The sequence below is a fragment of the Panicum virgatum genome, chromosome 2N (assembly GCF_016808335.1).
Source record: "Panicum virgatum strain AP13 chromosome 2N, P.virgatum_v5, whole genome shotgun sequence".
Lineage (NCBI taxonomy): Eukaryota > Viridiplantae > Streptophyta > Magnoliopsida > Poales > Poaceae > Panicum > Panicum virgatum.
Window position 1 is genome coordinate 61,371,320 of NC_053146.1, and position 13,946 is coordinate 61,385,265.

General features: G+C 44.2%; 2 protein-coding genes and 2 long non-coding RNA genes across 4 annotated transcripts; 2 read left to right on the plus strand and 2 right to left on the minus strand.

The window, feature by feature from the left end:
- Positions 1-1,051: 1,051 nt before the first annotated feature.
- Positions 1,052-3,553, plus strand: LOC120658962 (transcription factor UDT1-like). The gene is made up of 4 exons (XM_039937068.1): positions 1,052-1,770; positions 2,016-2,186; positions 2,921-3,094; positions 3,208-3,553. The coding sequence occupies exons 1-4, from the start codon at positions 1,534-1,536 to the stop codon at positions 3,283-3,285; spliced, it is 660 nt and encodes a 219-aa protein (XP_039793002.1). The 5' UTR covers positions 1,052-1,533; the 3' UTR covers positions 3,286-3,553.
- Positions 3,554-4,297: 744 nt separating this feature from the next.
- On the minus strand, positions 4,298-5,298 carry LOC120658963. Its single transcript, XR_005668893.1, has 3 exons — positions 5,098-5,298; positions 4,555-4,719; positions 4,298-4,378 (listed from the first exon to the last, which is right to left on the minus strand). It is a non-coding gene; the product is annotated as an uncharacterized LOC120658963 (long non-coding RNA).
- A 131-nt stretch (positions 5,299-5,429) lies between these two features.
- Positions 5,430-6,439, minus strand: LOC120658965. Its single transcript, XR_005668894.1, has 2 exons — positions 5,966-6,439; positions 5,430-5,832 (listed from the first exon to the last, which is right to left on the minus strand). It is a non-coding gene; the product is annotated as an uncharacterized LOC120658965 (long non-coding RNA).
- Positions 6,440-6,858: 419 nt separating this feature from the next.
- Positions 6,859-12,797, plus strand: LOC120661615 (probable V-type proton ATPase subunit H). Its single transcript, XM_039940514.1, has 12 exons — positions 6,859-7,010; positions 7,161-7,225; positions 8,706-8,831; positions 9,395-9,497; positions 9,609-9,681; positions 9,985-10,050; positions 10,122-10,239; positions 10,353-10,514; positions 10,678-10,803; positions 10,889-11,014; positions 11,791-11,970; positions 12,254-12,797. Exons 2-12 carry the CDS (start codon positions 7,196-7,198, stop codon positions 12,500-12,502), a joined length of 1,359 nt encoding a protein of 452 aa, XP_039796448.1. The 5' UTR covers positions 6,859-7,010; positions 7,161-7,195; the 3' UTR covers positions 12,503-12,797.
- The last annotated feature ends 1,149 nt before the right edge of the window (positions 12,798-13,946 follow it).

The window sequence follows — 13,946 nt, forward strand, 5'->3', positions numbered from 1 at the left end:
TCCCGCTCTGGGACGGCTACTGCGTGAAGTCCAAGCGCTGCGTGAGAAATTGCAACGACCCCGACAAGGGCAAGGGCTTCACCAAGGGACGCTGTAGATTTTTCACATGCGAGTGCTGTCGGCCGGATACCCCGGATGAAATTGCTCCGAGCGCCGACCTCCCACCACCTGAGCACAATCACACGCTAGTACAGTGAAAAAAGGGAGCTAGCTAGGAGGAGGCCGGATAGTGGATTCCGAGCTTGGGGAAACTCTCTGATGTTTCGTTGTGATCAGTGGCGGAGCTAGCATCCAAATCAGTGGGGAGGCGAACAAGCAACAAACCTTACGATTGTTAGCAATTGTTGAGCTATATTGAGAGATGTAGCACACTAGTAGCTATGAACACTTCAGGAGACAGCCTTGGTGACGAAGAAATTAAAACCAAGGAGTGCATCGAGAGTTGAGACTGACAAGGAGTGCATCGAGAGTTGAGACTGAAATGCTTAGATGTGCTAGCGCCAAACTACTCGACTAAACTTTTAGGTGGGCTAGTGGTTGATGTCTCTAGAAATTTGCATGAAGCAAGGGGGCCCATCGCCCAGGATGGCCGATACATAGCTCCGCCAGTGGTTGTGATTGAATGAAACAATAAGGCGTGTCTTTGTGCAGTCTTTGGCTCACAACGGAGAAAAGAGGCGATCTAGGTGAGTCTGTCGAAGATCAAGCTTCCTTTTTCATTAGATGCTTCCCATCAAATTAACTGATCAAGAGTTGAAGACTTGAAGCAAAGGCCCTTTACACTCGAGGGATCTTTGCTGCTATCATACGTGCTTCGCTATCCTCAAATATCTTTCCTTCCTTTTTGCGAACTCCCATGATCCTACAACCTGAATGTTTCGTACACCTCCAATCATCACATCTTTCAGTTAGCACCAGATCACAAAAGAAGTACTCATCACGGCAGCATCTTTGCAGCCACTGTACCTGCAGTAACGAAAGCACTTCTTTTTTCTTAGAGAAAGCGAAAACACAGCAACAAAATAGTTCCAGAGATCTTGCCCTGATATGGTTCATATCTTCATGACCCTCTCATGATCTTACCTCCCTCTCCCCATGAATTCCCATGACCCTGCCCACAGTGAAGAGTGACTCAACCACACCTCAAGGCTTTGGCATCTTTCAGTTTCCAGACGGCATGGCAAGCTGCGGGGGTGCCAGGCCAGGAGGCAGGAGGAAGCCCGGTGCCCCGCCCGCATCAGTGGTGGGTGTCCACCGCGTAACCAACCGGGGCAAGCGCAGCCCGTCCGGCGCCGCTCCAACTAACTTCCCCGGGAACCAGCAGGGCCGGCCATCTCACTTGCGTTCAAGCCTCCCCCCGCCTCGGGTTGCCTCCCCCTCGCGAGATTCCTCAGCCTCCTCCGCCCTTATAAGCCACCGCCGCAACCGCAGGGGGCGTTGGGTGAGTGGGAGCAGCAAGAGCAGCGCGGTGCCGCACTGAACTCCCCTCCCTGTTGCCTCGCCTTGTGGTCGGTTCGGCGCGGGGAGGCAGCAATGCCGCGCCGGCAGAGGGCGCGCAGCAGCGAGGAGCTCAAGGCGGAGGACTTCGTCGACTCGGTGCTCAACTTCGGCGGCGGGGCCGAAGGGGAGGAGGGGGAGGCCGGCGGGGGCGACGGCCAGCCGGCGCCGACGGAGTACAAGTCCAAGAACCTGGAGGCCGAGCGGAGGCGCCGCGGCAGGCTCAACAGCAACATCCTCGCGCTCAGGGCCGTCGTGCCCAACATCACCAAGGTACTATACTAGGCTCATCACGGCGATGCTTCCCCTTACACTCATCCGCGATGCGCATATTCAGTCAATGGACATTAACTCCGATTTTCTTCTTTTTTTGGGGAACAACGACACTAAAGATGAACTTTCCCTCGTTTTTCTGAATCTGGAATAACAAAGCTGCAAAATTTCATTTATCCTGCAACACATGGAGTACAGATTCCCTGACGTGTTTCGATTGCAATGTTTTTTCCCTTCTGGTTCAGATGAGCAAGGAGTCCACCTTGTCGGATGCGATCGATCACATCAAGAAGCTCCAGAACCAGGTCCTTGAGCTGCAGCAACAGCTCGCCGACTCGCCTGGCGAGGCCTGGGAGAAGCAGGGCAGCGCTTCGTGCTCTGAATCCTTCGCCGCCACTGAAAACATGCCGTTTCAGGTATTTGCTACTGCTATGAATTCCTTTATTTAAACTACTAGTACCATAACAGTTCAGCTAGTGGAAGAAGTAATGTTGGCACGCCTTTGGACTTCAGAATCGATCATTCACAACTCTAGAATTTTTCAGTTCGGAACATTGGTGGCCCATTTTAGAGAATATGGCTACTCAATATTGCCGTATGGTACCGATGTAGCAATTTACAGTATCTGACAATCACCAGCAAATGCTTGAATTGATACTACCAGGATGGTTCAAGTAGTTGAAGGAGAATGTTAGTAACACACTGGACTTTAGGATCAGTTGTTGTGCATCTTTCAAAAAAAAAATGTTAGGAACACACTGGACTTTAGGATCAGTTGTTGCACATTTTCAGAACTGAAAACTCTGATCAACTAGTGCCACATTTCATAGAATATGGTTACTCATCTTATCACAATCCTGAAACACACTGATCTAGTAGCTTTTCAATATTTAATGATCAGCGGTAAATGCTTGAACTGGTACGAATTTCTTCAAATTTACTCTTATTTATTTGATCCTCAAGAACAGTGTGTAACTTCAACTGCCAACGTATCTTCTGCACAGATGATAAGCTCTGAAATTTGTTAGAATAAAGGAGAGCACAAAAACTGAAATCATCAGCTGCTAGGTCATGTCTGATTTCCAGCTGGAATGTTTATCCGTGATGTACCGCTGATTCCTCAGACTCACTGTGGTATGCATCTCCACAGGGCCAGGTGGAGCTGGTTCCTCTGGGGCCGTACAAGTACCACCTCAAGATCTTCTGCAAGAAGGCCGGCATCTTCACCAAGGTGCTGGAAGCACTCTGCAGCTACAATGCGCAGGTCACCAGCCTGAGCACAATAACGTTCTACGGTTACGCAGAGAGCGTCTTCTGCATCGATGTAATATGTTGTCTAAAGACTTTCCTGCAACTGATGCCTGCTACACTGATCATTATAGATCTGTCATCGGGAGTTTTCCAACTGCTAAATCTGTTGTTGTTTCATGTATGTAGGTGAAGGGTGAGCAGGATGTTGTGATGGTGGAGCTAAGGAGCCTGTTGTCCAGCATTGTTGAGGTCCCAAACAACTGAGACTCTGATAGAAAAAACTCATAGAGCTCACATGTTTCAGTGTGAGAAACCTGGTCCGAGGAAGAAACTCATTTCTTAAGTGTTTGTGTAGTTAGTGTAACAAGGGTACTGGGTACAAGTCAAGCTACTAGTACAACTGACTGGAAAAAGACCGGATTTTGTGTTAACTTGACACACATGGAACAATGAACTTGTGTGGGTTCCCTGAAAGAAATGAACTCTGTGAGTTGTGATTGCGAACAAACCGTTCATCATCGTTGTCTTAAAATTCATAAAACTAGAACCTCAAGCGCGCGTTGCGCGCCCTATCATAGATTCAATTTAGCGCTTATCGAATCATGATTTCACTTGAGCACCTCCCAAATCATTCAATTATTAGTAGAGCAAAATCATGTAGATATAGACCAAGGTAAATTGGAAATGGGCGTAGGCAGAGAGTGAACAAAGAGGAATAAAAGTAGGCATAGTTCATTATAAGAACATCCGCATGTCGAACACCTCATGCACAATGAAAGTAGACAAAGAAACAAAAATGGTAGGACAAATTCACCATAAGTTTCAACAAAAAGGGAAAGTTCACCGGGAGGAAAAATTCATGCTGAACGTCTCATGCAGATAACCCATTTTTGCTAAGTAATAAGATTCAAGAACAAGCACAATGTAGATAGAGTCAATGACATTTCACAACAAGCACGATGTAGATAGAGTCAATGACATTCATAGAATTTTCATAGCGAGATGTTAGTGGCTGACAATAAAAACAAACCTTTCGACAACAGGCTACGGTGCAAACATCATGAGAAAAGAGAACCAGCCAGACATCAAACAATACCCAAAAATAAGGTGAGTAGATTTCCACTTACTTCGTGTCCAAGAATGGACTTGACAGTACATGAATTGGAAGATAATAAAAGAAAAAATTAGCATTTTAGCCATTTATACATTAAAATTATGTCACAAGATGCAAATAATTATGGGATGCATCACATAAAAAGATAGAATCTTATTAGATAATCAAATGGGGCGATCTCCGCTTCATCTGGCTTTAGAAATCTAGGGTAATCATCCTGCTTGCTTGAGGAACCATCTCAGCCTGCAAGATAATCATCGCAATTTCTCTTAGTAAATCACACAGAAATCAGAACAACGGATAATTTAAATTTTGTTATCAAGCACCACAAGGAAGACAAAAGCAGCGAGCGAGTGACCTGCTAAGACATAGAGTTCTAGCTAAAGCATGATCATCATTAGTGTTTCAGCAAATCCTACCTCCATAGTACTACATTAGTACGCTGGCAGATAGAAGAGGTCTTTAAGCACTGGCGTGATGGATAGCTCCAGCAGGATTGACACACTCAGTTATTGGAGGGATAGACACCCTACTAATTTATGCAGCACCAGCAAGCAAGTGAATGAGAAACTCCTATATATCATCTGGAGCAAATGATGAACATGGACACAAGATGAAACCCATGATCATATTGGTTGTCAATATTGTTGGTTGCACAAGAAAAAACTATAGTTTCCTGCACTGCTATATAATAAACACAACAATTGTTTCAGTTCATCAGAGAAGTTTGCCGATTAAGGAGCTACAATGCAATGACACAAACTGAATAAGAAAGGCAAGAGGGCTTGTTGCTGACTCAATTTATTTGGAAAGAACCTAACTGATAGTTAATGGTATACTGTAAAACATGCATCATATCTGTTTTATGAAACAAAGATGGTGTACTGTTCCTCACATTGCTTCGTATTGACCCTCTATCAAGAAAACATAAAATTTAATATAAGTTTCACCTCACGCTATACCTCAGTAAAGGGGAAGAACTAACCAGCGCAATCCTCTTTGAAAGACCACTTTTCTTCACATGCTCCTGCAAAACAACCTACAATTTGAGGCAGTCAACAATTCATTTCAGTCTATGTTATTGAATTATGTATGCCACTTATCAAAGATAAGGGTTGGCATTGTATACTAATTTATCCTGTTCATTGTTAAATCATCTCGCCAAAAGGCAGTACTAATTTATCCTGTTCATTGTTAAATCATCTCGCCAAAAGGTAGTGGCAAACTAACCAAACCTCCACATATTTGGACTCAACATATCCACCGCTCACTTATCTAGAGGAATAAAATGAGGGATAGCAATAGAGTGTGTCTTATAACAGGGAGGACAGAACTGGAAGGCAAGCTTGTCGTGGTTGCAACGAACACATGGTGAGAAATATCAACAAAATGATAGAGCTCTAGGGAATATCAGCAAACACATGGTAAGCATGTACATGGATGGGAGTAGCAGGTGAAAGAGTCTTTCCAGGTTCATGGCGCCAGCATCCTAACAGCCTTACAATCTTCTAGCCGTCGATCAACCGGCCCATGGTGTCGTCGGCCATGGCCGCCGCTGTTGCCCACCACAGCCTCCACGGCGCATCGTGGGAAGGAGAGTGGCAGTACCGCGGTAGGGGGTGGCACGACGTTGATTAGTGGGGAGCGGCACAGCGACATCCTCCTCAACATGAAGTCCTCCGATCCATTGCCTGTGGCTGGGGAGGTAGTCAGGTAGAGGTATTGAAGTGAAACAGAGGGGAAGAGAGGGGAGGGACGGACTGAAGTCTGAAGGACACCAGGTGAGAGAGCTGAACGGAGGGGGTGGGAGGAGATAAGGTGGGGGCCCACCTCATGGCATCCGCCCTCCCCTCTATTTGCTGCAGGCACACCTCGTGGAGATGGAGTGACATGGCGATGAAGCCGGTCACAGGAGCGCGATGAGGACGAAGAGCAGGTGCATGCACGGTGACGAAGGAGCACTTGACGGCGACGGCGAAGATCACGTCAGAGATGAGCAGGAGCTGCTGCAGCAAGGAGGAGCCGGCCCAGACGAGCGCGCCGGTTAGCACCACGACCGCAGCGTTGGCTGGCTCCGAGGACAACAGCTCCCCCCACTGGATCTCGGACTACACCGGGAGGGACGGGCCTTTCCGCTCCTTGTCTCCCTCCGCCCGAGGCCTGCCGTCCCCGCTGGAGGCTGCGCGGGCTTTGATTGCAGCGAGCGATAGGAAGGAGGCGCTCACCGGGCGGCGAGTCATGAGGCGCGCAGGCGAGAAGGGAGGGGCGACGCAGGAAGGGGAGAGAAGAAGAGAGAAGGTAAGGTTCGATCGGAGAACGCAAAAAAGCTGGACTGCAGGTTAATTCTTATGAAATTGGAGGATCTTCTTGCATTGCAAAAGTCTGAAAGACACGTGGCGATGCGCGGGAGCAAGCGGAGCCGGAAACACGGAGAGAGCAGGAGGAGCTACCAGTCATTAAGAAACCCGATGTCCTGTGTAATTGTAACCTCATGTGTGCCGTGTAGAACTAATCCATATGCAGCACACAAAACAGTTCATTGAAACAAAAAAGTATGCCTGCGTGTGTGGCAATATATTTTTCTTAAAATGTTTCTCTTAAGAAAAATTCCGCTATAAGATTCGCGCGGCGGGATGGATGGATGGATCGCGATCAGGTGCAGGCACAGCAGAGCACGACTCTCCACGTGGCCATGTAACGTGGGCCCCACCCCGGCACGGACTCGGCCACTCGTCTCGGTCTCGCTCTCATCTAATCACGCCCGTCTCTCTCAGATCTCTCTCCTCTTCTTCTCCCTTCCGTCGCCTCGTCTTGCCCCCCAAATCGTCGCGGGGAGCCTCCCAATCCCTCGCCCGCCTCCCGTCGCGCGCGCCAGGTGAGCAGAAGGGGGGCTCAGTTCCCGATCTCGAGCGCGTTTCGACTCCCGCCCAGGCGATCTCCGGCCGCGGGGCTCGGTCGCTTCGATCTGATCCGTGAGCTGTGGGAGGATGGGGCTTCCGATCTGATCCGGGGTTTGCCCTTGCAGGTGGTCCCGGGGCCGGTGCTTGGCCTGCCGCCGCGATGGATCGCGCCGAGCTCACCACCGAGCAGGTCAGTGCCTGGGATTGTTTGCTCACCCGCTTACCGAACCTGTTCCAGCTTCGACTGTTGATGCCTGTTAGCTTCATTCATTGTGCCTGGTTTCTGCAATCCCTATAGTCTTCTGGGGGAGTGCGGGTTAGTTTAGTTGGACGCATTATGAGGCTGTAGCGTGGTACATAGGATAGGATACGCTTGCGAATTGCGACTGGACACTCCTGAAAAATTGCTAGGATCTGTTGCAGTGGTACTTAAGCAGATCGTTATCCATGCTACTATGTTGCAACTTGCAACCTGGGCTTACATTTTGTGGTGGTCATGATGGAGCCTGGAGAGCAGCAGCTACTACTTGGCAAGTTGGCCCATAGCGGTAGCATGATTGACTATGGCGGAAACTGCAACAATCGCCATGGGTTTTTTTGTTATTGAAAGGACAAATAGCGTGCAGTTTCTGTTTTGTGAGGCACCACCTAGAACATAACCAGCTTATACCGTGTATGCTGGATAAGTACGCTACGGGGTCAATGCAGCGTCATGCTAGTGAATCAGTCCATGCAAATATCCCTGGTACTTCTGTTCTTGTTCACCTGATTTCATAGGTAGTTTGGTTTCCAGGTCCAGTGTACCATCAAACTGCTGATGGCATACGGCTAAGTTTATGCTTTTATTAGTTAGCACATAAAGCTATAAGTTTGGTGGGACAAGTAAGAAACACATGGAAATGGGAGATGATTGCATTGCATAATATGGTTATGGGCAAATTGCATACTTCCACTGCTGTAACCCCGTAACTCGAATTTTCTATTACAAAAAGTCATTGCAAACTTACCGCCCACATGGACCCCAATGTATTCCATTTGCTACCGCTATGTCTTCTTGACCAGAAATATTCTATTTTGACAGAAAAACAATTTACAAAACTAAAACAAGAAAAAGACTAGCCTTATCTTCTTCCCACCCCAGTCGACATCCCCAATTCCTACCTTTTCTTCGAGGCTGCTGGCCTGCTGCCACCTGCCAATTCTCTCTACTGCACCAAGCTGCACTAAGATCTAATGCACCACCTCCACCCCGGCCACCTCTCCACTTCCAGTTTGATTAGCAATCAATCTGGTGTTTCTAAGCAATTAGAAACCTTTTCGATATGTCTCCTGACATAGATTTCAAAGAGGTACTACAAACTGCCTGATATCGTGTTCTGATCAAGTCCATGGGAAATTTATAAATCGCATGCCTTGTTAATTTTAATAGTATGTAATGAACCGCGGACACTACCTATTTTTGCTGATCTAGTTTATGGGAAATTACAATTTTTCTAGCCTTGGCATATTACTCTTCGCGTGTTACCGTGCCTTCTTTACCGGCTAGGATGCTCTTTATGAAATTGTTGCAAGCATCAGTGGATCATAGGCTTTTTCGGTTGCAGTATGTTAGCAGGAAGGAAAACTCTATTTGTTTATTGATTTTGTGTATTGTGGTTTTACTTCTCAAGGTTCTGAAGCGGGACATTCCATGGGAACATTACATGTCAACTAAGCTTATTTCTGGGACATGCCTTCAGCTTTTACGGCGCTATGACCACAAACCAGAGAGCCAGCGTGCTCCTTTGCTTGAGGAGGTGAGTTGCGTTGTCACCTAAATTTGTGTGAGTATAAAAGCTGAAACACCATTATACCACATTCTTTTTCCGTCTTTCAGATTAGTACTATGTTGTAATGATTGATGTCTGCTTTCTTTGGTCACAATTTTCTTTTTCTCGCTCTTTAGTATTTTTTTTCTCTTTGCATATTTGTAGTGCCCCCCTCCTCTCTACCTAAATTCATTCAGTATTTCAGTGCTTAGGGTGTGTCTGTGTATTGAACATTTCATAGACAGTACCCAGTGCTGTAGGCTCCCACACTGTGCGGGGTCTGGGGGAGGTTATTAGCGGGAGGTCTTTCCCACACATTGTGCAATGTGTAGAGGCCACCGCTCGTTAACTGTTAAAAAGGGATCTAGTTGATTAATTGCTCTTTTCTGTTGCCCTCATATAAGTTTTTCTGCCTTATACTCACCATTCAAAATAACATTCTATTTTGATTGAATTTACTCTTACCAATTTTTTTTATCCATTTAGGTAATCTGTATACTTACCCTCAACTAGTTTTATAACGCAAGGATCCTTGAACTCTATTCTTACAGGATGGGCCAGCATATGTTCGAGTTTTCCTGAATATACTACGGAGTATCTCTAAGGAAGAGACTGTGGAATATGTGCTTGCCCTCATTGATGAGATGCTTGCAAGTGGGCAACTCTCCACAATTTTATTTTCCTGTAGAAGAAACCTATTCATCTGCTTCATTAAGCCATTGTGCTATAAGTTATTTATGCTACATTGTTGACATTTGTTTTCAGCAAATCCTAAACGCGCAGCACTGTTCTATGACCAATCTCTGTCTGGTGAAGATATTTACGAGCCTTTCTTAAGTTAAGTATTCTATGCTGGTTTTAATTTTTATGTTGTTTCTTTATCATATAATAAGTAAGGAATCTGCCTGTTTCATCTGTTCAGCAAATGCCAAATAGGTAGGCATATGTTGCTACTAGCGTGTTTTCCTGTTTAATAGCGTATTGCGTGAATGATAGGGCTTTATTAGTATTAGAGCAGTCACCTTCTGTACCTGATAGCCTGTTTTATTTGGCACACTAGGATGAGTGTGTCCACCATGCTAGTTTTGCTTAAATATGTTATCTGACCATCATACTTAGCTAACAAAATTATAATTTTCAGATTGCTCTGGAAAGGCAACTGGTTTGTGCAAGAAAAAAGTTGTAAGATATTGACTGATATAATAAGGTAACTAGACCAGTATTTGAGTGCTCATCATGCAAGTTTAATTGTAGAATCTTACTTTACTTTGACTGTAGTGCACGGCCTAAGCTTCAGAATGGCATGCTTCCAAATGGAGACTCTTCGAATTCGAAGAGCAAGCTTACTTCAACACATGATGTGTTGAGAGGTTTGGTTGATTGGATCTGTTCTCAGGTTAGAACACATCAAATTGTTGTTAGTTCATTATCATTATCACTTTGTGTATGTTATGCTGTGAAACTACTGTTCAAGAGCTCTGAAATTTTAGTATGACACATGTTTTGCAGCTAAGGAATCCTACCCACCCGAGCTGTTCTGTTCCTACTGCTATCCACTGCCTCTCCACTCTGCTAAGAGAACCATATGTTAGGACATTATTTGTTCAAGCTGATGGTATCAAGCTGCTCATTCCTTTAATATCCCCAGCTTCAACACAACAGTCAATTCAGGTTATTGCTTGTCCATAAACATCTAGAATGGAAATATCTTTGAGAAGATATGTCTTAGTAGGACTCTAGGCAGTTCAATCAGATAGCAGGCATAAACTGTTTCATCTTCTATAACTCAAAATTTAACTTCCCCATCTTTGTTCGTTCTCTTTTTCTTGTGCAGCTCCTTTATGAAACTTGCCTCTGCATCTGGATTTTATCCTTTTATGATGCAGCAGTTGATTATTTGTCCACTACAAGGGTCATGCCAAGACTTGTAGAGGTTGTCAAAGGCTCTACTAAAGAGAAGGTGATCTTCAAAATTTTCATGTCATATTAATGTCACTGCAGTTACTTCATACCAGAAATGTTTAACAATATACATATATTTGAAGGTGGTCAGAGTTGTTGCCATGTCCTTCCGTAATTTGCTGGCCAAGGGTGCATTTGCTGCCCAGATGATCGATCTTGGATTGCCACAGATAGTACAAAACTTGAAAGCTCAAGCATGGACTGATGAGGTGAGGAGCTTTCCAACCTTTCGATTTTGCAATATTCCATGGGAAAGTACACGTAGAATGTTGGAATCTATATCTCTGAATTATTGTTTGAAATCGAAATAAATGTGGGAATTGCAAAATGACAAGCATGTGCTTTCTTGAAACATTTCTCAAATATATGGCATTTTGAGTATTCAGTAGGAAGAGAAAAAGGTTGCACTTTCAGTTTGAGGAAAAACCCATTTCAAAACCAATATTTTCAGTTTAAGTGCACTATTTTTTTTCTTGTAACTATGGTCTGGTGAAGGTATTGCTTAAACCTGGGAAAAGTGAAACAATTTACTAGAATTAATAATTTTATTTTGATGAACACGCAGGAGAGCTGTGTATCTTTGTATTAAGAAGGAACAGAATTATAATTTTTTATCTCTTTTTCATTACTTTGAGAACTATAGCGGCAAAATGAGTTGTCCTGTAAGCTTCTTTTCTTGTTTGCCGAACCTTCTTTTTGTGTGATCTGGTCTCCATCTCCATGTGGAAACCCTGGTAATTGAACAGTTGGAATTTTTTCTTGATAACATCACACAGTTAATGAATTGTGCTTGTGCATTGTCAAGCACTATAATTCACATTATCTGCATGATAGTCTTCCTTAGTTGCTTCTTCAAAAGTTGAGACTTGTGAAACTTTATTCAGCATAAATACATGTGAATGTATGAAAACTATATGCACATCACATTTGAGCTTCTCTGTTCCCACTTTTCGCTAACAACATTTGCTATTGTTTGTGCAACCAGGATCTACTAGATGCTTTGAATCAACTGGAGGTGGGACTCAAAGACAACCTCAAGAAGTTGAGCTCATTTGATAAGTACAAACAGCAAGTTCTTCTCGGTCACCTTGACTGGTCTCCAATGCACAAAGATCCAAGTTTCTGGCGTGAGAACATTAACAATTTCGAAGAAAATGATTTCCAGGTATGCCTTGTCCTTTCTTGAACTATAAGATATTCAAATAAGCAAGATATCATGAAACTGCCTGTAAAAGATATATGGATATCTATTTGTGTTTGTGTTGAATCACATCATTTCAGTCCAGGCAACCTTTCGTTCCTTAAAAGGGGGAAATGCGCACATAGACCAAAGTAGTTGAACATTCAAATTCAATTCTGAGCTAGTTTGAACAGTTCAATTAGGATTAGTTATGCACATGAGCATTTAGTTCTCAAATTGTGATGGAATAACACCTTCAAATTTGCAGATTCTACGTGTCCTGATGACAATTATCGATACATCAAGTGACACCACTGCTCTTGCCGTGGCCTGCTACGACCTCTCACAGTTCCTCCAGTACCACCCATCTGGCCGAATTGTGGTGGCAGACCTCAAGGCCAAGGGCCGAGTCATGAAGCTCATGAACCACGAGAATGCTGAAGTGAGGAAAAACGCACTGCTGTGTGTGCAGAGGCTATTCCTTGGTGCAAAGTATGCCAGCTTCCTGCAGGTTTGAGGTAGACCGCACCGAGTTTTTGTATTTAGATCCAGAGAACCCCCACTGGCCATTTTTCAGAATGGCCGAACCATGATTGAGAAAGACCCTGAAAATTATTGTCCAGTATATCCTATTGTTATTCGATTTCCAGAACCGATGTATAATAAATAATCAGAGCCACACCCTGTTCGATGTAATAAAGTGTCCATGGGCTTGTTGATTCTTTCGTTCTTCTGAACAGATTTCTATGAATTGAAAAGACATGACTTATGTAAATGTTAAATTTTACAGCAAACTTCTTTGTTTATTCTAAGTGAGTAGTGACCATTGCTCAACTTGTGTTCATATGATTGCTTGTTTGTAATTATTCTATATATTTGTGCCAATTTTGCCTGCATTCCCCATGATCACATCGATAAATTTTGCCTGCATTCTTATCTATTATAACGTTCCATCTTTATTTGTGTTTTCTATAAGCATTTGAGCTCCCGTACTATTTGGAAATAAATAAAGTACGAATTTAGTCTGACCACCTGCCATGACCTAATTATAATTAAACAAGTTGGAGAGCACACCCTTGTTGAGCTCGCTAGTGGCGCCCATCTTGCTTGAATAGGTTAGATTGGATTTCAAGAACAAAGATCTTCCCCAGCGGAGTCATCTAAAACCTCAGCGGAGTCGTCTAAAAGTATGTTGACGTAAATTTGGTCGATACACGTCTAAAAGTATGTTGACGTAAATTTGGTCGATGTTACGGAGATCGCAAACAATTGACACCAGTGGTACTCCTACGCAAGCTCATTAGACCGGTTCTGTAGACCAGTTAGACCGATTCTTCCAGGAGCAGCGCGAAGACCTAAAACCACGAGCCCGGAAGGGACCCATCGGGACTAATGGAGTTAGGGTTACTCTAAGATCGGCATGTCACTCAAAACACCCTTAAATGCTGTAGAAACGTAAGAACATAATTAGGGTTTGGAGGATAAAAAGTAAGTACGATAGTTTGAATCGATTGGGACTACCTTCAATCGGTTGTATCCTTCATATATATATATATATATATATATATATATATATATATAGAGGTCGAGGAAGTCGTATCCCTTTACAAGTCGATTTACAAAATATTCCAAACTATCAAATCTAAATCTACTCGGATTACACAGTTCAAACCGGGTAGATGGGTCTGACCGGTCAGCCTTGATCTTTACCAATTTTAACAGTCAACGGCTGTGTTCGCCATCAATCATGACATTGGCAAATCGGACGTGAGACCAGGCGCATGAGTAGATGGGTCTGACCGGTCAGCCTTGATCTTTACCAATTTTAACCGTCAACGGCTGTGTTCGCCATCAATCATGACATTGGCAAATCGGACGTGAGACCAGGCGCATGAGAAACCAAGACGCTTTAGATTATCATTTTCTGACAGCATCAAGAAATGTAAACAAAATGCGCAAGA

What these genes read in the sequence shown, in the direction of transcription:
- LOC120658962 (XM_039937068.1), top strand. Translation starts at nt 1,534, where the DNA reads ATGCCGCGCCGGCAGAGGGCGCGCAGCAGCGAGGAGCTCAAGGCGGAG. An exon ending in CTGAAAACATGCCGTTTCAG is followed by an intron (nt 2,187 to 2,920) that starts GTATTTGCTACT and finishes GCATCTCCACAG; the next exon opens with GGCCAGGTGGAGCTGGTTCC. An exon ending in AGAGCGTCTTCTGCATCGAT is followed by an intron (nt 3,095 to 3,207) that starts GTAATATGTTGT and finishes TCATGTATGTAG; the next exon opens with GTGAAGGGTGAGCAGGATGT.
- LOC120661615 (XM_039940514.1), top strand. Translation starts at nt 7,196, where the DNA reads ATGGATCGCGCCGAGCTCACCACCGAGCAG. An exon ending in CAACACAACAGTCAATTCAG is followed by an intron (nt 10,515 to 10,677) that starts GTTATTGCTTGT and finishes TTTCTTGTGCAG; the next exon opens with CTCCTTTATGAAACTTGCCT. An exon ending in CTCAAGCATGGACTGATGAG is followed by an intron (nt 11,015 to 11,790) that starts GTGAGGAGCTTT and finishes TTGTGCAACCAG; the next exon opens with GATCTACTAGATGCTTTGAA.